General features: G+C 43.7%; 1 protein-coding gene across 4 annotated transcripts in view; it reads left to right on the top strand.

Moving 5' to 3' along the window:
• The first annotated feature begins 5109 nt into the window (after window positions 1–5109).
• The window catches only part of VOPP1 (VOPP1 WW domain binding protein), a 106980-nt gene continuing 91657 nt past the window's right edge, over window positions 5110–20432 (top strand). Inside the window, exons 1-2 of one of the 4 annotated variants that reach the window (XR_016442744.1) lie at window positions 5110–5708; window positions 14341–14396. Coding sequence is in view for 2 of the 4 variants with exons in the window: in XM_090050029.1 (XP_089906155.1) it covers window positions 5655–5708; window positions 20147–20203 (111 nt within the window). In the remaining 2 variants the exon portion in view is untranslated. Of the gene's footprint in view, window positions 5709–14340; window positions 14397–20146; window positions 20204–20432 lie in introns of all 4 variants that reach the window. The other 3 variants (XM_090050029.1, XM_090050030.1, XM_090050028.1) reach the window with 3 other exon arrangements.

Raw genomic sequence — 20432 nt, 5'->3', positions numbered from 1 at the left:
GATGTAAGTCACATCAGTATATGTGCCATGTGAATACTTCCATCCTGGGATGCAGTTTGCCCCATGCAAACAGGCAAGTACTGGCTTCCTTGGTTCTCAGTGGCAAGGGGTTATAGTAGTGCCTACTGCAGCAGGTGGTTGGGGAGAGTTGAACATCTGACCACTTGGGATGCCCATATATGTTTTTGGTTTTGGTTTTTTTAAGGAAAATGTTTCATGTCCTAAGTCAAATCAACTAAATCAATTTGAAATCCATGTGAGTCATTCAAGAACCATATGTGGCCCTGCTACCGGCAACCATCCTCCACCCCCGCCTGGGGCTTCAGATACTTCCAAGTTCTTTGGCAGGCATCCAACATGCAGGCCCAAGCCGGGAGGCTTGGGGTCTGGATGTTTCCAAGTTTCACTTCCCCTCAGCCATATGGCTGCAGGAGCAAGCTAAGGAGGAATCTTCCATTTCCATAAAGTCAGCATATAGCCAAGATCTTCCCACTGGAAGTGAAAGTGGAAGGCTAACTATGCATTACCTCGGTCAGTGTACTACCCCCTGCCACAGTCATGGTTTTTTCCCAGCCAGTAGGAAAATCACCTTGGTGGTCATGGTATTTCCCCATGTACTTACATCAGCATACAAATCTGAAATGAATTATACTGGTAACTGTGTATGTATCATGTATCTGAACCTAAAGTTCCTGCTCATTTTTAATCTCTCTTAAAGCCATCTGCCCATTCATCAGCTACACTCATTCAGCAGCTCTTGATCTCTCCTACCTATGAGCTCCCACTCTTTACTGAGGCCATCTTCTCTTCTGCCAGACATCCAAATCATTGTCTCCAGCTCTACCCCCTTCATTAACATTATAACTTATTTTGAGATCAGTCTTTTCCACTGATAGATCCTCCCTTCTCTTACTGAGGTTTGCCCACTTCTAATAAAGTTTGGACCCTCTCTTTCCTGCTTCATATTATTAGACCCATGTGGCCTAATTCCTCACTGCCTAGATGTTCTAGCAATTCAAAAGTCCGTGCAAAATGTTACCCTTCTGAATAGGCTTTATTTTTCTCAGTCGGCGTACAGATGCAAATGACAACAGAAGGAGCGAGGCAATAGAAAATGCGTCCCCTCACTGTACTGTGACTGAGGCTGTCCTCCCCCAGTCCTTCTACCCTATGTAAACACTTGAATTTCTAATATTTTTCGTAAACAAAGCAACTGTATTTACAAAAGAGCCCATCTTTGCAAAAAGAAACACATGAAATGATCCTTGAGATTCTTGACTTTTATAGATGCAAAGTATTTGTGTGTTTACTACTGACAAGAAGAAATTTCATTTTCAGTTGAAAAAACCCCCGATGAACACAATAACATGGTATGATTGATATGACTGTTTTCATTGTGCTGTGTACTGTGCTTAATCAGTCTTCCTCATCATTCTGTATACTGAATAATGGTGAGACTATATTTAGTCCTGTAGAACTCTTTATTATAGATGAAGAGTGAACGCCCAATGGTGCTAACGGGCTGGAAAGCACAGCGTATAAATTGCACTTTGAAGACCTTAATATGGCCAATCTTAAGTATTTCTTTTCTACGGGAAGGTTCAAGGTTTGCAAGTTCACACATAGTCTTTGACTGTTAATTTCATTGCCAGTTTAGCAGGCATGTTCTGTTTCCTGCACCTCTTTTGCCAACACATATTCCAGCATGACAGCATATGTTAATTGTGACTCCACTGTAAGACAACTCAGCCTGTTTCCAGAAAGACTGACATCAGAATACTATGTAGTTAGAGATCATTTAGTTTCAATTAAGTAATTTTACTTAATTTCAGCAATTACAACAAAGTGTGGGTGTTCTATTTTTTTATTGTGCCTTTCAGTTTTATTAAAGATGCTGGCATTCTATAAAAGAATTGTATCTGGACACACTATATTATTAACATTTATGCAGCGGTAATTTATCTTTGTGTATTGGTGCACTAGATCTCCCTAGTATCTTTTAAATAATAAAATTTAAATGTACTGCACCTAAATATGAATATTTCAGTTGCATAGTGGTCTAAGCTCTATGGATAACTTGCCAAACATTCAGGAAATACATTGTAAGTATAGCTGCATGGAGCTAAACCCTCAATGTGCTGGCTGGGCTACATCACCAGAGTTAGGGTGCAATGCTCCTATGCAGGTTAGAAGAACAAGTCACATTGAATATCATGCTGATTATAATTAGTCATTAGTCAGAATAATAAAACTAAATAGTCGTTAGTTCTCATTATTCAGAGAAGTTGATGGTAATTTAGGCCATGATTTTGTCAATGGGACAACTTCTCTGTATGTAAAATGACTCATTCACAAGTGTTTACAGAATCCAGACCTTATGAAAGCAGGGAGGGAGGGAAACATTCAAATACTCCGCAGCATTTTAGCCTAATGTGCTGTCAATCAATCTATTCCAGCAACTTTCTTGTATGTGTTTCAAAACTTAGTTATTATTTAAAATCATGTAGAGATTAATAAAGTGTCTTGGGTGAGATAAAGGCTCTCCAGAAGTACAATGTTTTAATTGTGGTAGTAATAAAATATTTTCCCTGCATTCTTTCAAAAATAAGGACTGAAAAACTGTTTCTCTTCATTTGGATTAACATTGACAACTTTGGAAGATGTGTGTGTGTGTGTGGGGGGGGGGGTGTATGTATATATGTATACATTTATTTAAAATTGACATGACACAAAGAAGGTTTACACTTGCCTCTGTGAAAGAGAATCTCAAAATGTTTTTGTCATGAAGCTATACTTTAGGTATGATACTGGAGGAGAACAGCAATTTTAGAAGTATTCAGCAGAAAAACTCCTAAAGGACCATATGACAAATTTCCATTGTTAAATATTAAGAAGCAGTTTTACATATATGCCTATATTTAATGTGTACGAGGAAGTGAAAGAGAATATAAAACAGGGGTAGTTTCATAGGTTTTTACAGGCTTCACACAGTCTTGGTGGAACCATATAACTGCACTAGAACCGACTATCTCAGCATTATGATCAGAATACTCAACAAAATAAAATTTTCTGATGAGTATAATACATGTATGTATTTAAACATTTGTCTGTATGCACAGATACTGGACACCACGGATAGTACTTGAGAATGTTGAACCATTCATATGATGTGCATGGAAGACAGGACAGAGTGGCAACTAGAGACTAACTGGTTTTGAGAGGCATAAGAGGTCTTGCTGGAACTCATGCTTTCTTAAACAATAAAATGCCATCTGCTGGGCTAAGTTCATTTGTTGTGTAGCTCCATTAAAGTTAATGGATTTACACCAGGGATGAATTTGGTCCTTTGAGTCCAAGGAAAGGTGGCAGAACACTGACTTCACTTAAGGGGAACCTAGACATGGGTGAAATGAAATCTAAAACCTTTTTTTATTACTGGGGCAGGGATTATTTTTCCTTAGAGGTAGGCAACCCCCGGCATAGGTGCCAGTGTGTGGCACTTGATGACATTTTGCTTGGCATGCGTGACTCTGGGTGGATGGTGGGGTTGGGGCTGTATGGCCACAACAAGGATCAGGCCCTTTGTGGCTACCCTGCTATCCGCTCCTGGCAGGCCAACATCTTACAAGTTGGAAGTTGTGGGTGCTTTTGGCAGTCTGCCCAAAAACGTTGCCAATCCCTAGCACTTGATTGAAAATATATGACTATCTACACTGTTCCATCAATGGTAATATAGTATATACGGGATGACAAATACTACTAGACTCTGCTAACTCTTTCCTTTTAATCCCAGAATTTTCTTTCCTGCTGCAGTCAGCTCTCACGTTGGCAAAGTATTGTCAGTCTATTTTCCCAACTTGAAGACCTCTGTCTTTTCCATAGCAGGAGGTTCCTGTGATGGGCAACTGTACTGGGGTGGTACCCACTGGGTGCAGCTACATGAGACACTAACTGAGCAGTAGTCTTATAATACTGTGCAGTAGCGCATCACAGCACCGACAGTGCTAATACATTACTGTGCAGTATTATCAGGCCACTGCACAGTGGCATTCCTGAAAAGGTGTGTGCTGGTGCTACTGCACAGTGAGGCCAGTTATTACACGTTCATTTAGTACTTGATTATACGAATAATAAATTGAATGTGTGGTCACCACTGCGCATTAACGAACATGTAGACATGCCCACTGAGGTGCAACATCACCAACACTCATAATAATAAATAAAAATATGGCATTGGTGATTATTAACAACATTGATGGTTATTAATAATATTGATTCTGTCCATTAATAACATTACCAATTATTAATATTATTATTAATAATGATTACTAATATAATATTGATGATTATGAATAGTATTGATGGTTATCAATAACAACATTGACAGCGACTGTTGATATGGACTATTAATAATATAGGTGATTTATTAATAATATTGATTACTAATATTAGTACTGATGATTACCAATAACAGTATTGGTCATTAATATTGTTGCTGATTATTAATAATATAGAAGAGTATTAATAATATAGATCAGCAGTTCCCAATCTGTGGTATAGACAACCTGTCAGTGCTACGTGTTAACTGATTTATTATAATTACCTGATATGACAAAAATCTGCTGGTGGTACTTCAGGTTGTGTCGCTTTAAATGGGTGGCGCGTAGTCTGTTGGGAACTGCTGATATAGATGATTACTAACATTGATGATTATGAACAGTATTGGTGATTATCAATAACAGTATTGATTATTAATGTTGGTGCTGATATATTATGTATATCTTATATTGACAATATTAGTAATTGATATGATTAATGTATATTATTATCTATAATATATCAGCTATATTATATATGTTAGTACTATATATATAATATTATAGCATTATATATATCTGATATATATTATATATTAGTATTATAGCTATTATATATAATACTAATATATGATATTAATCATATCAATTACTAATATTGTCAATTATTAATGCCAATAATGGCGATTCATAACAATGTTGATGATTAAGCATGTTGACCACGACTATCCATGTTGATCATGATGATGAGGAATATGAATACCGATGGCCATTACAAATACTGATAGGTGTTCATAACCGTGGCGATCATTACTGACGGCTAGGAACGCGGATCGTTCATCCCATGGATGGCGGCTCTGGCTCCTGATGCTGGTGGTCATCGTTATTCGTGTCCGTTATTCCTATGGATTGCCATGTCATGAGGGCCCGGGCTGTCCGCAGTGGCACTGGCGTTCGGCGGGAGCAGTGTGGCACTGCCCCTGTCGCTGGCTGCGGTCAGTCCCAGGACCGGGGAGTGGCGGTGGCCCCGTACGCCGCAGGCCGGGCCGAGGCGGCCAGCAGCAGTCGCGTGCCCTGTCCCAGCGCTGAGGCGGCCCCTGACGCGACGCGGCGTCACAAGCGGGGCCAGGCCCCGCGTCCCGCGGCGCCACAGGCACCTGGGCCGGGCAGCGGGCGGGTGCGGCCGGGGCCGGGGCCGGGGCCGGGGCCGGGGCCAGTCTCCTCCTCCTCCCGCCCCTCGCCCCGCCCCGGGGCCGGCCTAGCGCCCGCCTGGCAGCGCCTCGGCGCGCCTGAGCCGCGGCGGCGGCGGCGGCGAGAGGAGAGGCGAGGTGGCGAGACATGCAGCCGCGGTGCCGGCGCTGGGTGCTGCTCCTCCTGTCCTGGCTGCTGCAGGTAGGAGCGCCCAGCCCGGCCCCACTCCCCTGCGCAAATCCTGCCCCCTTCTCCGGAGAGGGGCGACAAATCTTGCTGTGGGCAAGGGGGGAGTGAGAGGAGAAACCCCCCTGGAGAAGCAGCCTGTGAGCGGGGAGTTGGGGCTGAAATTGAACGGGGGATACTGTTGAGGAGCTGAGTTTGTGGGCTCTCAGCCAGGCGTGCAGGCTGCTGTGCAGCCAGGAGCCCATGGAGGATGCTGGTGGTCACTGGTGGGTGGCCGAACACTGTCCCCACTAGCTGGTGGAGAGGAACAAAGAGCTGAAAGGATCATATGAGCAGCAGGATCCTCGAAAATGAGGGTTGCCTGGGACCTCCGGAGAGCATCTCGTCCAAGCCCCCTGCTCCAAGCAGGACGTCCTCAGCTAGATCATCCCAGCCGGGGCTTTGTCTATTGGGCGTTCAAAACCTCTGAGGATTGAGATCCCATGGCCTGGGGGTGGGGGGCGCTGGGTCGGGATGGCCTATCGATGTTTACAAATGGGTCCTGGTACGAAAAAAAGATTGAGAGCTGCTGCTCTAGGCCACTCCCTTGTCTTGAGGTTGGTTAGCTCCTTGGCGAGGCAGGCATTCAGCACTGCTCAGCTTTGCCCTCATGGGAGTACTCAGATTCCAGATAGAGTTGGCCTCAAAGATGTTTCTCTCTCTTTCTCTCTTGTTTTTATTTGGACTGGTGCCCTTTTGCTGATGAAATGTATTGTATAGCAAGGGGCATTTGGCAATATTGTCTCGGAACGACCCAGAAAAGTTAAGACTGCTAGTATTTCAACTTCCGACAAGGCCTTGATCACCATTGAAAATAGGAGGGCCAGAGTGTATTGGGTGTGGGGGGAGGGTGGATTTTGATCATTCTGAAAAATTCCTTTACGTCATGTCATGACTTCAACAGAGCTGGGAAACTGACTTATTTTTTTAGGATTGAGATCCACATGCCTTTGACAGAGGTGTGGAGGGAAATTAAAAAAAAAAAAAAAAAAGGACAGCTGTTGTCCTTCTTATTTCTTGTCCTAATTTTGGGTTTGAATTCAGTGCATTTAAAAGTGTGGGATTAATAATGCTGACATAAACCAGACATGGTGCAGGCAGGTGGCCATGTTTAAGTTTCCCTTTCACAGCTTTGCCAATGCTTTTCAGCCACTCTTTTATCAATTGGACACTTGGCAGTACAGTTTATGTCATTGATTTAGAAACGCTCACGTGGTTTTCTTAAACGTGTCTTTTTGAATGCCTGCCCCTTGACTGCTGAAAGCTTTGGAAAGGCAGAGAACCATATTGTTTCCACACTGGATTGGTCTAGGGAAAAATACAGTTATTTATTTTTTAAAAAGGAAAATAAAATTATTTAACTGGAAATCTAACACCATCCACAAAATTGGGTAATGTTTCAAGTAACAGATGTGTTTAGAAACTTGTCCTTTGTCAATTTGTACCACCCACTTACATAAAATGACCCTAGTATGTTGCCCATTCTGCTGTCTATAATTCCATGAAAAAAGTCAACACCACTAATAGTATAAATGGATGTAACACCTCAAAAGTTGATTCAATTATGCCTTGATAGACCAGCTGTAAATCTGGCCCAGTACTTTCCATGATTGCTACTTCATGCTGTTGAAACTGGCCATTAAATAAAGGCAGAATAGCAATTAAAGGAAATGGGCAGTGAGATAACCTCAGAAGAAATCTTGTTATGAGAAAATGTGGATGATATTGTCTGTGTAAAATCTATTTGATTAAGCATCTTTGGGCTGTGGTACACATTCTCCAGGCACACCAAATCTTTTTCCTAGTAGAAATAAATTGCATAAATCCTCTTTGGATGTGCCCTATACTCATTTTATTTAAGGTTGCATACTGATTTATTTTTTAAAAATCTAGTGTGTTTGCTTTACCATCTGGATTTGTTGTTTTGTAAAGCACTTGAGATGTGTTTATAGATTAGGCAGGGGAGGGGTGTGTGTGTGTGTGTGTTTACAGAGTATGAGAAATTATTTTTAGAAGCAAAGTATACAAAAAATGCCCAACCTTAAGAAATAGGGAATGTATCTGATAATGGATGTTTATTTTGTGTGTGTGTGTGTGTGTGTGTGTGTGTGTATAGCATTCTGACTGTGGTGCTTTTGTGAGGGCAAATTTTGGAATTGATTGCAAGATGTGCTGTTGTAACCCCATTTCACACTCTCATCAATATGGACAACAAGATTATTGTACCCTCTTTTCATTTAATATTTAAAATAGTATGAGTTTTGTCATAGATTTTTAATTTAGCTTTTTTCAAGATGCTTTGGCCATTACCCAAATAGGAAAAAAATATAGTAAAAATATTACTTAGAATTGTTTGCCTTCAAAGTACTTTACAAGCAATAACTGATTTTTTTTTTTTAAATTTATTTTATTTATGTACTTAAAAAGCACAAAATTCACCAGGAAACATTCATATGTAAGTATGGTGTTATAAAACAATAAATTTAGGCAAGCCAAAATAATACAACACATTTCCAGGTCAGTGTATATCAAAGTCTGCCTTGATATGAGACTGCTTAAATGTCTTTAAGGACTAACATTAACTCTGAAAGTCATTCAATTATGTGGTGGTTATAAACTAAGAATAGTGACCTGCCTGAGATTACAGAGAGCATCAGTATTGGCAAACGCATGGAATTCTTGAGTCATTTTACTATATCCTGGACTTTGACTCTTTCTTTAGAGGGGGTTGATGTATATTTAATCATAGAGACATCACTGAGAGAAGCAATGGGGAATCAGTGGCTTTCTGCTATAACCAGAAAGATGCTAATCATTCTTCGCTCACCATGACAAGAGAAAACCTAAACCAACCAACAAACACTTTGACCTAAGTTGACCTCCTGAAGTGCCAGAAACTCCATAATCTTTCCTAGTGACTTTATTATTGTCATGCGTTTAATGTGGAAGGCACTTTAATATTACAGTGATGGACGGAAGTAGAAAACCTAGAGGTGGATGACGGGAGAGGTAATTTTGGCTCCCTCAGGAAGGAAGTGAAAAATGTATATGGAACAATGTTCTTTCTTTTTTCAAATTAACCCAGTTAATGGGAGCAGAATTTCTTGTTTCTCTGGACCCCCCCACCCCTCCTTTTTTTTCCCCACAGGGTGCAGATATTTGGCAAATCAGTACTGGTATGCTGTAACATAAAGGCCATCAGAGCCTTTGTGTAACCATTTTTGTGCCTGGTAAAATCTTTGGCTCCTAGACCAGGGCTTCAGTTTGTTTTGCCTTTATGCTGATGCCTGATAGTCACCGCTATGGAAGGATGGGAAGTGGGAAGATTTCTCTGTCAGTTTGGTGTTGGCAGGTGTTGACTTATGTTCTCTTTATTTGTTTCTTTACAGTAGTGTACAAGTGATGTGGTAGCCTTGAGAGTCCCCTAATTATGTGAGAGACAAAGATTTCTTAGGGTGATATCTTTTATTGGGCCAGCTGTGTAATTGGAAATAACTTTATCCCAACTATGCAGTTGGCCCAGTAGAAAATACTGCCCTAAGAAATCCTTGCCTCTCACCTTTGTTCTTTTAGGCATGTAGAGACCTTTCAGCCCTGGATGTCTACATATTTTAAGTATGATTTTGGTAATGAATCTCCATCTGTAAGACAAATTTCCCATGCTAAAATTAGGCCTTCTGCCAGGCAGGTACCCCAGCATTTGTTTGTGTGTTATCTACTTGCTATCCACTTTACAGGTTTTGAAATTCTCTATAGGTAAGACTGAATGGCCTTGGGGTGTACTTTTGCTGGAGGCTGGTGCTATGGTTACAGTGCTACGAAGAGAAGGTGATCTACCTCCAGTGAGAGTTTTGCATGAGTGAGAGTACAATTCTCAATTTGACTGATAGTTTGCCGTGTAGCCTCAGCTGTCTAATGCATTAAGTAATTTAAAGTGCCTCATCTTTTGGGTGGTCAACATGAGTTCCCAGGGCCAAATTGTTAAAGGTTTTTAGGCATTTGTTTTAGGTAAGATACCTTTTTAACAAAATGCTTCCCCTGCTCTCCTTCCCCAAGCCTTCTTATCACAGGTGCTCAGTACTTACAGTCCCACTGTGGTTTGCTGAAGATGTGGGTTAAAATCTGAAGTAAGTGTTTTATTCTTGCAATCCAAAACCAGAGAGAGCCAAAATTAGCAAGCATTTGGCAGGCCTGCATGCAAGGGTTGCCCTTTGTAAACAACATTTTTGTGCAGTTAGATATGTTGATAAGTGTGTCACAAAGCTAAACGAATTAATAAATTTCTAACGTTTAGAGATGGTCAGAAACGTTTTTGAATTTTATTTAAAGTGAAAACATTTTGCTGATGAAATTACATATCTGTTCCTCTTGTCCTTAGAAATAACTTTTATTAATATTTATTGTATTTATAAAATGTTCTATGGTAACAGCTTTCATCTGGCAATCAGTCCTGCAAGGTAGTTTTGGGTTTTTTTGTTTTTAAAGACCAGTTTGCCAGGTATTTCCCATTTGTGTAATTGCTGTAGTTGTGGGATGTTTGTTGTTTTTTTTGATGGACTTGACTAGGACTCCAGCATGCAAGGCTAAAACTACTAGCTCAGGTTTTCTCTTTATCTGAGTAAGTATATTAACATAGGCATGTCATGTAGTCTAAAAAAAAAAATCCTTTTGCTGTATTTAGATCCAGATAGAGTTCAAAACCTGGCTTAGTTTTTATTTTTCTCTAGACTGAAGTTTTCTTATTTTGAGGTTTATTAAATATGTTGGTTTTTCTTTCTGCCTGTGCATATTGTGCAGGTTGGCTGCTGCTTGTCACGAAGTCAGTAAGAGGCTGCTGGTATTGATGTGCTCTACTAATACCACTTAAATAAGAAGCTTTAGCTATGGTTGGCAGTGTATGAAAAAGAAATCATCTCATACCGAACCCGCTAAAAAGGACTGCTGGGAGCTTGTTTTCAGTCCATTTGTCCTGCATGACATGGTTAACATCTTGCCTTCTGAGGGGGGCTGTGACTGCAGATGTGTCCACTGCCACCTTTTTCAACCCATCTGTTAGTTTCTAGATGCTCAGGGGCTCAGCAATCTGAAATGATTGTCTGTGGTTCATTTCTCTCATCTGTTGGAAAGTAACTATTGCACCATAGGGTGAAGGAAAGGAACAATTTAGCATGATTTATTGTTACATGATCCAGCCGGGGCTGCTGGGAACTGAATCTCCCCATGTATCCACAGCAGTAAGATCAGCTGAGAGCTGCACAGAAGGAGGACTGAGGTTATGCAGTAGGCTTCTTCTGTTATTGTTGGTGAGAATAATGCTATGTCACTGTAGTCAAAATAACAGCATGCAAATACTTTTTTGTTTCTCAGTTAAGTGAGGCTGGGGAATGAGACACCGAATAGACACAACTGCTATGATTTTTTTTTTCTTTAGGTTGTTCTCTCTGTTATGTCACTCACTGAGTTAGTTGTGTTTATAACAATGCTAAAATTATTTAGCACTTTTGATAGTGGTTTTTACTGAAAAGGAAGTTGTGCATATTCTGACTTCCTTCTGCTCTCACTATGTCCCACTTAGCTGTTGCAGGTGCCTGTATGCCTTTGCTTTACGCACAAATTTTGCACTTGCAGTTAAATTCTTATCAATTTTTAAACTGACTTGGTTAAAGTCAATTTAAAGGTTTTGTGGACAAATTCATTTTGATTTTTCAATGGGCTTATTTTCATTTATTTTAAATCTATTAGGCACCAGTTTAAGGCAACAAAAATCTGGGTTTCCACCCAGGAATTTGCTCTGGTTTATCTAAACCAGTTCAAATTTGTGTGCAGACAGGTCTTTTGTTTGCGTGCACCCATCGATTTAGTACTTGGATGTTCAATTTAGTACTTTGTATCTTAGTTTTCTTGCATCTCAGGGCCTTGTTACAGGGTAATTTTGAGCAGCTCCTGGATCTCTTAACACCTGGATTGTCCACACATTAACACCTGCAACTAGTTTTAAGCACTTGTTAGGCAGCTCAAAATTACACCCCTCCAGGGCAAGATTATTTCTGATTTGTGTTACCCAGCTTGTGTTACACTAAAGTGTAGCCACTCTACACTACACTTTAATGTAAACATCCCGCCCACCTCCCACCCCCACTGGCCAGGATCTGGCTCATTGTCCCCCCTTTCCCCAGCACCCCGGATCCCTGTTTACTGCTCCCCATCCCCTCCCCTTTCCCTTCTGCTTGCTTGTGGCTGCCTGCACTCTGTCCTGGTGGAGCAGGCAGGGGAGGGTTAACCTGCTTGTCCGGCTGAGCCACAGCTGCTGCTTTTTTGGCCGGGCTTAGCTAGGGCTTAGCTAGGAGAAGACCAGCGGCTAGGCTGGCAGGTTCACTGGGACAGAGCATGGGAAGCTGCAAGTAAGTTTGGGGGGGACGCAGAGGATAGGGGAAAATCCAGAATGGGCTCACAGTGTAAGGTGCAACAAGGGCCTTAGTTGAAGTGGCAGAGGTGCTGAATATTTAATACAAACACTCTTACTTCCAACTTGCTCAGTTGAATATGCTGGATTTGAAAGGTACTCTTAAGTCCATCTCAACCCTGCAGTTGGTCCAGTAGAAGGTATTCCCCAGAGAAGTCCTTGTTTCTTTCTCCCAACTTGCTTTGGCGAGACAGCTTTAGAGTTAAATATGGTAGGTGATTACAAAAGTAGTTTACATAGAGGAAGACACTTTTAGTCAAAAAGACCTACATTTTAATAGTGGGAAACCCCTGTATTTTGACATGGAAAAATGAGGGAAGCATCATTCAAACTTTCCTATATCATAACAAAGAGAGATGCAGCACCAATTCAGTATTTGTTTTCCAGTGGAAGTCCCCTTAAATAGAATTAACTTTTCCAGAGCCTGTGGTGTTTTCCCACAGCACTTGACACAAGGTGTCTCAGTGCTGTAAAGCAGCAGTTCTCACCCCAGGTCTCACCTCTCCCTGTTAGATTTCCTTTTCTGTAAAAATGGGAGGAAGGGTTGTGGCTATACCTTACTTAAATGGCAGGAATACAATGGTGGTTACCTTATGGGAATGGTCACAGTGCTTGAGACCAGCTAGTGCAGAGTGGGCAATTATTTTGGCTGGAGGGCCACTTAGGGAATTGCCGTGAGCTGTTGCAGGCTGTTTTCCGCCCCCCCCAGCTCACCAAAACTGGCTAAGTGGCTCTGCCCTGCAGTTGGTTGGGGGGCTGGGATGGGGTTGCGAGTGGGTAGGGAGCAGTATCTGGGAGTGGGACAGGCAGGCAGGGTTGCTATCTGCTTTCTGCATGCCCCTGCAACAAGTGTCGGTTCTCTAGGTAGGGGCATGCAGGCAGCAGATCATGGCTCTGCCCCGGGCTCCGCCCTGTGCTGTCAACTGCCACGCAATCCTGATCCTGGCTCTGGCCCCAGTCCCGTCTGTCCCACATCCAAACACTCTTCCATCTGTTCCTTCCTGCCCACTGACAACCCCATCCCATTTGTACAGCTGTGAGCCCTGCCTGTGTAGGTCCCAGCCAGTCTCCATGGCCTGTAGACCCTGCCAGTCCACTCCATCTGGCACCCCTGGTAGTGGGTGGAGGGTGGATGGGCCAGGTTGCCTGGCCAGCAGGGCTAGGTCTGGCGGTCTCAGGAGCAACCCTGGCAGCAGCAGGAGGAAGTGAGTCTGGGTGTTGCACTGCCCCAGCTCCACTGCATGCCTGGAGGCAGTAGGACTGGCCATGTGCGGCATGGCCTGGGCTGCCCCCTGGGCCGGGCAGGGCTGAGGGGCCTGCCATGGGCTAGATAAAATCTCTTGATGGACTGGATTTGGCTCACTGGCCAGACTTTGCCCACCCCTGAGCTAGTTGCTAATTTTGGTCCTAATATAATTCTTTTCATAGTCCCAGGGGCCTCTTTTGGAGTCTAAATAGAAATATTGGCCACGTCCAGATGAGCACAGACTTTTGGTTCCTCGGGGAAGACTAGCAGCAGCACACTTTGTGCCACTGCTAGTTGTTCCCCGGGAAAGCCTGTGCCATGTACCCTCTGGAACACAGCAGTTTACCCCAGGATAGGGAAGGCCGGGGCCAGCAACTGTGCTGATCTTACCAACCTTACCTGGGGTCCTGGGTGCCAGGGAAGCTGCAGTTGCATTGCTTCTGCAGCTGGGAGCCTGGCTGATTTTGGGTGGTGTGTGGTGCCTCCACATGTGCCATGCTGCCTTTTTTCTGTGCAGATTTTTTTGGAAGGGGAACTCCTCTCCCCCTGTGCTACAAGGTAGCAGCACGGGAAATGCCTGAATATGTGGTGGGTGCTGTCTGTGAGATCACATGGCTGCGTTTGTTTGTATGCAGCCTTTAAGTTTGAAGAAGAAAAATTTGCACCAGCTCCATAATTTCTGAAGCAACTTTGTAAAGCTACAGAAAAAGCCTAAACCTCATAACAGCATTTTGCAGAGACCAGGACTAACAGCCAATAAGGCTGCAGGGCGTTGTAAGTCACAGGTGCTGTCTTTCTACAAATACTGTCTAAATAGCAGTCTTGTGCTTAAACTGAGCGGGGTCAGTAAACTGTTTATTGTTTGACTTTTGACATGTTTCTCTGTATCACTCTTGCAGATCACATGGATGATCAGTGATGCCAACCCTTGTCCGAAGTAGATTTCAAAACCTGAGTAAGAATTATCTCAGCATTATGGCAGGAGAAACTGAGGCACAAAGCACTCAAATGATTTGCCTACTCTCATGCTAAGCTGGTGGTAGTCAGTGATAGTACCCAAATATCCTAGCTCCTACTCCAGCAACTGGACTGCCTGCATTTCGGACTAGGAAGCTGATGTTAGGGAGGAGTTGATTAGGGCCTTGCATCAAAGGCTTAACCACAGTGGAAGCAGACGTGTTTCATTAGTGCTGGAAAGCAGCAACTAAAGCATGCATTCTCTGATGCAAATTAAAACCCTGCCCTCTGCTCCAGTCTAGCTTTCTGCAAGCAGCTCTTTCCTTCACCTAAAAAATAACTGCAGTTATGAATCTTGGCAGAAAGTAGGCTTGCTTGATTTGACAGCTTAAGTGTCCTCAGGAGTGGTCCCTGTTGATATGTTTCTGATGCGTGTGTGTATATATGTATATGTTTCTAACCTATTTCCATGAAGAAAAAAGCACCTCTGACTCTTTGGGAGGAAATTCACAAAGTGCTGAGCAGTGATTTGCTTGCATTACTGCTTTGAATGTTAATGGACAGTGCACAGCTAAATTGCTTGCCCACCACTTTGAAAATGAATCCCTCACTCTCAGACCTTGCAAAAGAAATCAGGTAGATGCACGGGTCCCAATCCTGCACTCCTTCTTTGCCAAAGTCTTCCATGGAAGTAAAATGATTTTTCTTGTTTTCAGTTAGTACTGAGGCAGGCAATTATTTCAGGTAAAAGGCTACTTACTGAGTTTTGGCAAGCTATTGAGGGCCACATGACAGGCAGCCAGGGGCAGATAAATATTAATTTTGTAAATTTTTTTAGGGGCCCCACGGGCCGGATAGAATGGCCTGGCGGGCTGCATTTTGCCCACCCCTGAATTAGTATGCTTTATGCCTGTGTGGGTGTATGAGTTCCAACCTATCTAAGCATTAGAATGGTGGCTAGAGTCTATCTGTACAATGAAAGGCCTTCTCCTACAAAACCCCTGTGGACATGACTGTAGTAGAGGGGAAAAAAATGAACGAAGTGGGGAGGGAATCCAATGATAGCAGAAGGTGCCAGTACAATGGATCTGGAGACTGAACGCTATCTACAGGACAGGTATGGTATTGGTATTAGCACCACAAGCTTCTCCATCCTGCCCTGCCAACATGTATTAGCTCTGACCTGGCAGCAGCCACTCCTGAGCTGGAAATTGTTTTATTAGGGCCTTGTTTCATGTTATGCTTGAGATGTATTAACTGTACTTAAAGTGTGAGCATTTGCATGTTCAAGCAGCAAAATATGTGCTAGGTGCACTTGTATTGTAGCAAAGTTAGGACAGGAAGTGTATCTTCAGATTATGTTAAGTAGCACGTATAATTGATTTGCTTCACATAGATAATATCAGCAATTTGTGGTTCCAAGGCTGGGACCCACAATCTTCTGATTGTCGTTCCCAGCCTTGGGCGTGCATGGGAGACTCAAGCTGGCTGCCGTGTGATCCTGGAGCTGAGACTCGCAGTCTACTGATCACCTGGTCCCTGGGGCTGAAACCAACAATCAGCTGATTGTCAGTCCCAGTCCCAGGACTCCACCAGGGTCTCCAACCAGCTCCAGTCCTGGGGCACCAGCATAATCTACCTTCTCCTGGGCTCGGCTCCATGTGCCAGTGCACACAGATCCAACTCAGAGAGAAGCATGCAGGCTGTGAGATCGTAGTAAGCATTATCATGCAACCGCTCAGAACATATTCTACCACGCTGTGTTAAAAGTTAATGTTTATTATGATCTAAATAAAACACGTGTTAAGTGACCTGCATGACGAGACCCTTATATATAGCTCACTGTCTTCTCAGGGTCTTATGACATTGCAGTACAAAGAACTGACTCCAATTCATGTAAATTTACCCAGGCTTCTGCTTTGAACTAGCTAGCTTGGGTGCCAATAGCAACATAGCTGTTGTAGCACAGGAGATAGCTGCTTAGTACTCACGCAGGGTCCCCGGTAGGCTTGTGGAGAGTGCACTGATGCTTGAGCTACTTTAGTCGGTCTGCACCCAGGCATGTCCAGCCAGGGTGTGAGTTTAAAGCTAGTTCACATACGTCTTTGAGAGCTACAGTCGCATCTTGTAGCATAGATATGTCTCTAGGCTGTCTCTTCAGCTTGCCGACCAGGTTGCCAATTGGTGCCAGTTCTGTTTAGATTGTTTTGCAAACTCCCCATTGACTGCTAAACTCCTTTCTGTATGGGAAAGGAATGTCATATTGGCCAGCTTTACTCTGCAGACTGCTGTCAGCATAGCTGTGTCATTCAGAGATGTCAAGGAGTGGGATGTCTTACCAATGCCATTGTGCATGTAGAAGCCTCATAAACCTGCACTTTACTAGTATGGCTTGTTTCTCTTGTACCATGCCAGCAAAGTACCTATAGTGTGGTACAGCTGCATTCACACATCTTATTTGCTTTGCTGTTCTAGTATGCCTCTGAAAGACATTCCGAGTGTAGGATATCAGTACAGCTAACCAGGTACAGTGCTCTTAGGCTTGACATGGGGTTTGCTGCCGTCAGTACTGATAAAGTCCGTTAGTGGTTTCCACCAGTGAGAATATTTCTGTTGCCGGTATAGTTTCTTTGAATGATGTAAACCAGAAGGGCAATAAGGCTCTCTTGGCATAATCTGCACCTACCCTAGCAGGTTGACTGGTGTAGCAGTGTTGGTTCAGGGTGGATATCCCCTATCTGTTGATGTGGTTGTGCCTAGTGAAAATGAAGTGTGGACCTTGCTCGGATCTATTTTATTTATTTATTTTTTTTTAAAGAGGTTCTCTTGGGCATTGTCTACATACAAATTTGCCTAGTGTTTGAGGTTTCAGATGTTTGTATAGATGCAGACCCATGCAGAAAAGGGAAGAAACTGGTTTATGGTAAATGCCTTTACATGAGGGATTGGACTGGTACACTTATTTCTGTAACAAATTGCATACCCTAACCAACCAGTTATGCTAAACAAATGCGCGTGCTCTTTGGGGAGGCCTAAGTTTTTACTCGGAAGCCTCTTTCTGCAAATGTAAAGGTCGGTGCAGATGCCTATTCCCTTGTGGCTGGTGGCAATAAGAAAGTGTTATTTTCACTGATGCACAGGATGATTCAATCAAGCATTTTATTGCATGTGTGTTCCTTTTGGGAAGCCAGTTTGTTTGTCAGATAATCAGCCCCATACTAGCTATTCCTTGTGTCTAAGTTCCCACCTAGCAGTTGTACTGTACCCTGCTCAGAGCCTGTGGATCAAAATACAAGCATCAGGCTTAATTCTTCGTTTAAGTGCACCCACATAACTTGATTTTGATCAGGTTTCCTGGATCTGATAGGTGTCAGAATTTGTTTCTGACCTTAATTTGTTGTTTTCAGTTAGATGTCTCACTCTTTCAATTGGGAACTTAGAGCTAAAAACAGAGTGAAGTCTGCCGTTGACTTTGGGCAAGACGCATTGACTGTCTGTCTCCTCGTCTGTAAAATAGAGATAAAGATATTGTTAAGGGTTGGATTAAATATCCTGGAAACTGGGCTACTCTTTGTTTAAAATATCTTGGTTGAAACCATTCATCTCCTTTACATAATTAGTAGGGCTGTGCAAAGCTTCAGTTTGCAATTCTATTTGGAGACGATTCGGCCTGATTTGGAGAGCAAATCTCTGAATCCGAATCAAATTGCTAGAAGCTTAAAACTTTCTGAATCGATTCGGAAAAGCTTCGGAGGGCAGTCTTTATGGGGAAATCAAAACTTAGAAGAGGGGTGGGGGCAGGGGGAAGGAGGAGGAGCGGGGGAGGGGAAGGACTGACATCTCTAGCTGGCCAGTGAGTGTGATTTGTCTCTGACTGCCCTTCCAATCACAGTGTCTGGGGGAGGGACACAGAAACAGCATAAAAGCCTCTGTCTGCAGGCTTGCTGTGCCTTTTGTGAACTGGTTCTGGGTGAGCAGCATCAGAAAGGTACTGGACTGCCTGGCTTGCTTCCTAGTCAGTCAGTTGCCTGCTCCTTTTTGTTCTTAGAAAGGATTGGGTAGGATATAGCTTAGCTTAGCTTAGAATCTCTTTACTTATCCAATTCATTTCTTTCAATTTATATTTGTTCTCTTTTTTTTTGGCAATACTTTTAAAAAAGAAAGCTTAGTGTTTTCCCTGGCAGCATGATCCGTCACTGCGCAGGGAAGCGCACATAGAAGAAGAAAAATCACATATTCATAGAAGAGATTGTATAGTTATTACATTAGTTATTAAAACTATAACTAATAATATTAATAGTTTACATACAGGCTAGAGACAACACAGAAAAACAAAAAAACTAGTCAGCCAGCCATGCATTCAGATTCAGACTAGATCAAAGAAGAATACAACACACCATATATATAGGGGTATAAATAGGTATTAATAATATAGGTATATATAGGTATTAATAATCAATCAGACGACAGTCAACAAATCATACAGCACTCACAAACAAAAGAACTTGTCACTGACAGCCTGGCACACATTCAGATTCAGAACAAGACCAGATCGAAGAAGAACACAACATACACACACCTTTTCCAGCATAGGAAGCATTAATATGAAGCGTGCTGGAAAAGCAGGGGCCAGGTCTTCTGGCAGGGGAGGGAGAGGGGCTAGAAGGAGTAGGAGGAGACCTAGAGCCGTAAGTGTTGTCCCCTTCTCCCCAAACATAGACGCAGCCTCTTCCCAAACAGCCATGAGGCTTCTGCTGACAGTGGGAGCAAGGAGGTGGATGCAGTACCTGAAGTCCCTGCACCTGCACCACTTCCCTGAAATCCAGAAATAGACACCAGCAGCAGAATCACTATCTCCTCAACCCCAGTGTCATCTCCCAAAGTGAGCCTCCCACTGCCAGAGCAGGAGCTGGAACCAGGGGACCTGAGCGTCCTGGCTCAAGCAATTCTGGGGACCAAGGGAGAATGGGTATTTGTGCTCCACACCCCTCAAAGTTCTCCTAGACCCACGTGTCCTTCTCCGAGCAGCATCTCAGAGGAAGTTGAGGTTTTGGAGGCTCAGGCAAGTGGCTCAGCTGAAGCAGCTGCTCCTGCTGTTATGCCTCAGCCTGCTGAGGAGTGGGATAAGGCAGCATCCCCACTCCCAACGCAGAAGCAGGTAAGTAGCATAGTGTGGGAGCATTCTGAGCTGGCAGATGATCCCAGGTTTGCTATCTGCCAGCACTGCTGAAGGCAGATCAGCCGGGGCAAGGACATGAAACACTTTGCCACCACGGTGATGCTGTTGCATCTCAGAAGGCAGCACCTCTTTGCTCTTCTTCCAGCTCAGCCTGGCACCAGTGTGTGTGTGCCCAAAGGGAAGTCCCCCGCTTGCTCCAAAGGCCCCTTCCCCCCCAAAGCAGAGGCAGGCCACCCTGGAGTAGTGGCGGAAAGCTGCAGACAGAGCGGGGTGCATTCCCAAGGTGAGCGAGATCATCCAGAGCATTGGGGAGATGCTTGCTGTCGATGGCCACTCCTTCTCCCTAGTTGACCAGCCAGGATTCAGGCGGCTCATGGCACTTGTGGCCCCATCTTACCAAGTGCCTGCATGCACCACCTTTAGCAGGATGGTGGTACCCTCCCTGTGCGAGGCATGCAGGGAGTACTTGAGGGAGGAGCTGTGCAAGGCAGGGCCACAGGTAGCCTTGCACTTCACCTCGGACATCTGGAGTGGCCGGGGTGGTGAGTATGCCTCTCTCTCCCTTGCAGGGCACTGGTGCAATCAGTCAGGCTGTCAGTGGGCTGTCTTCCAAGTCAAGGTGCTGGGTAAGTCACACACAGCAAGGGAGATCATGGTGGCCATGAACCTCATTGTGCAGGGGTGGGTTGTTGGGCAGGCTGAGCTTGCCCATGGGTTCATGGTTACTGACAACAGGGCCAATATGGTCAAGGCTGTGCATGATGTCAACTTTGTTGGCATCTGCTGTGTGGCGTGCAAGCTGCACCTCATAGTCAGGGATGCCTTGGAGGGGGGCAGGGCTGTCAGTGATGGCGC

The sequence above is a fragment of the Crocodylus siamensis genome, chromosome 5 (assembly GCF_052110815.1).
Source record: "Crocodylus siamensis isolate JL-2025a chromosome 5, ASM5211081v1, whole genome shotgun sequence".
Classification (NCBI taxonomy): domain Eukaryota; kingdom Metazoa; phylum Chordata; order Crocodylia; family Crocodylidae; genus Crocodylus; species Crocodylus siamensis.
The sequence above is the reverse complement of the archived record's forward strand: the minus strand, read 5'-3'. Positions and strand labels throughout refer to the sequence as shown.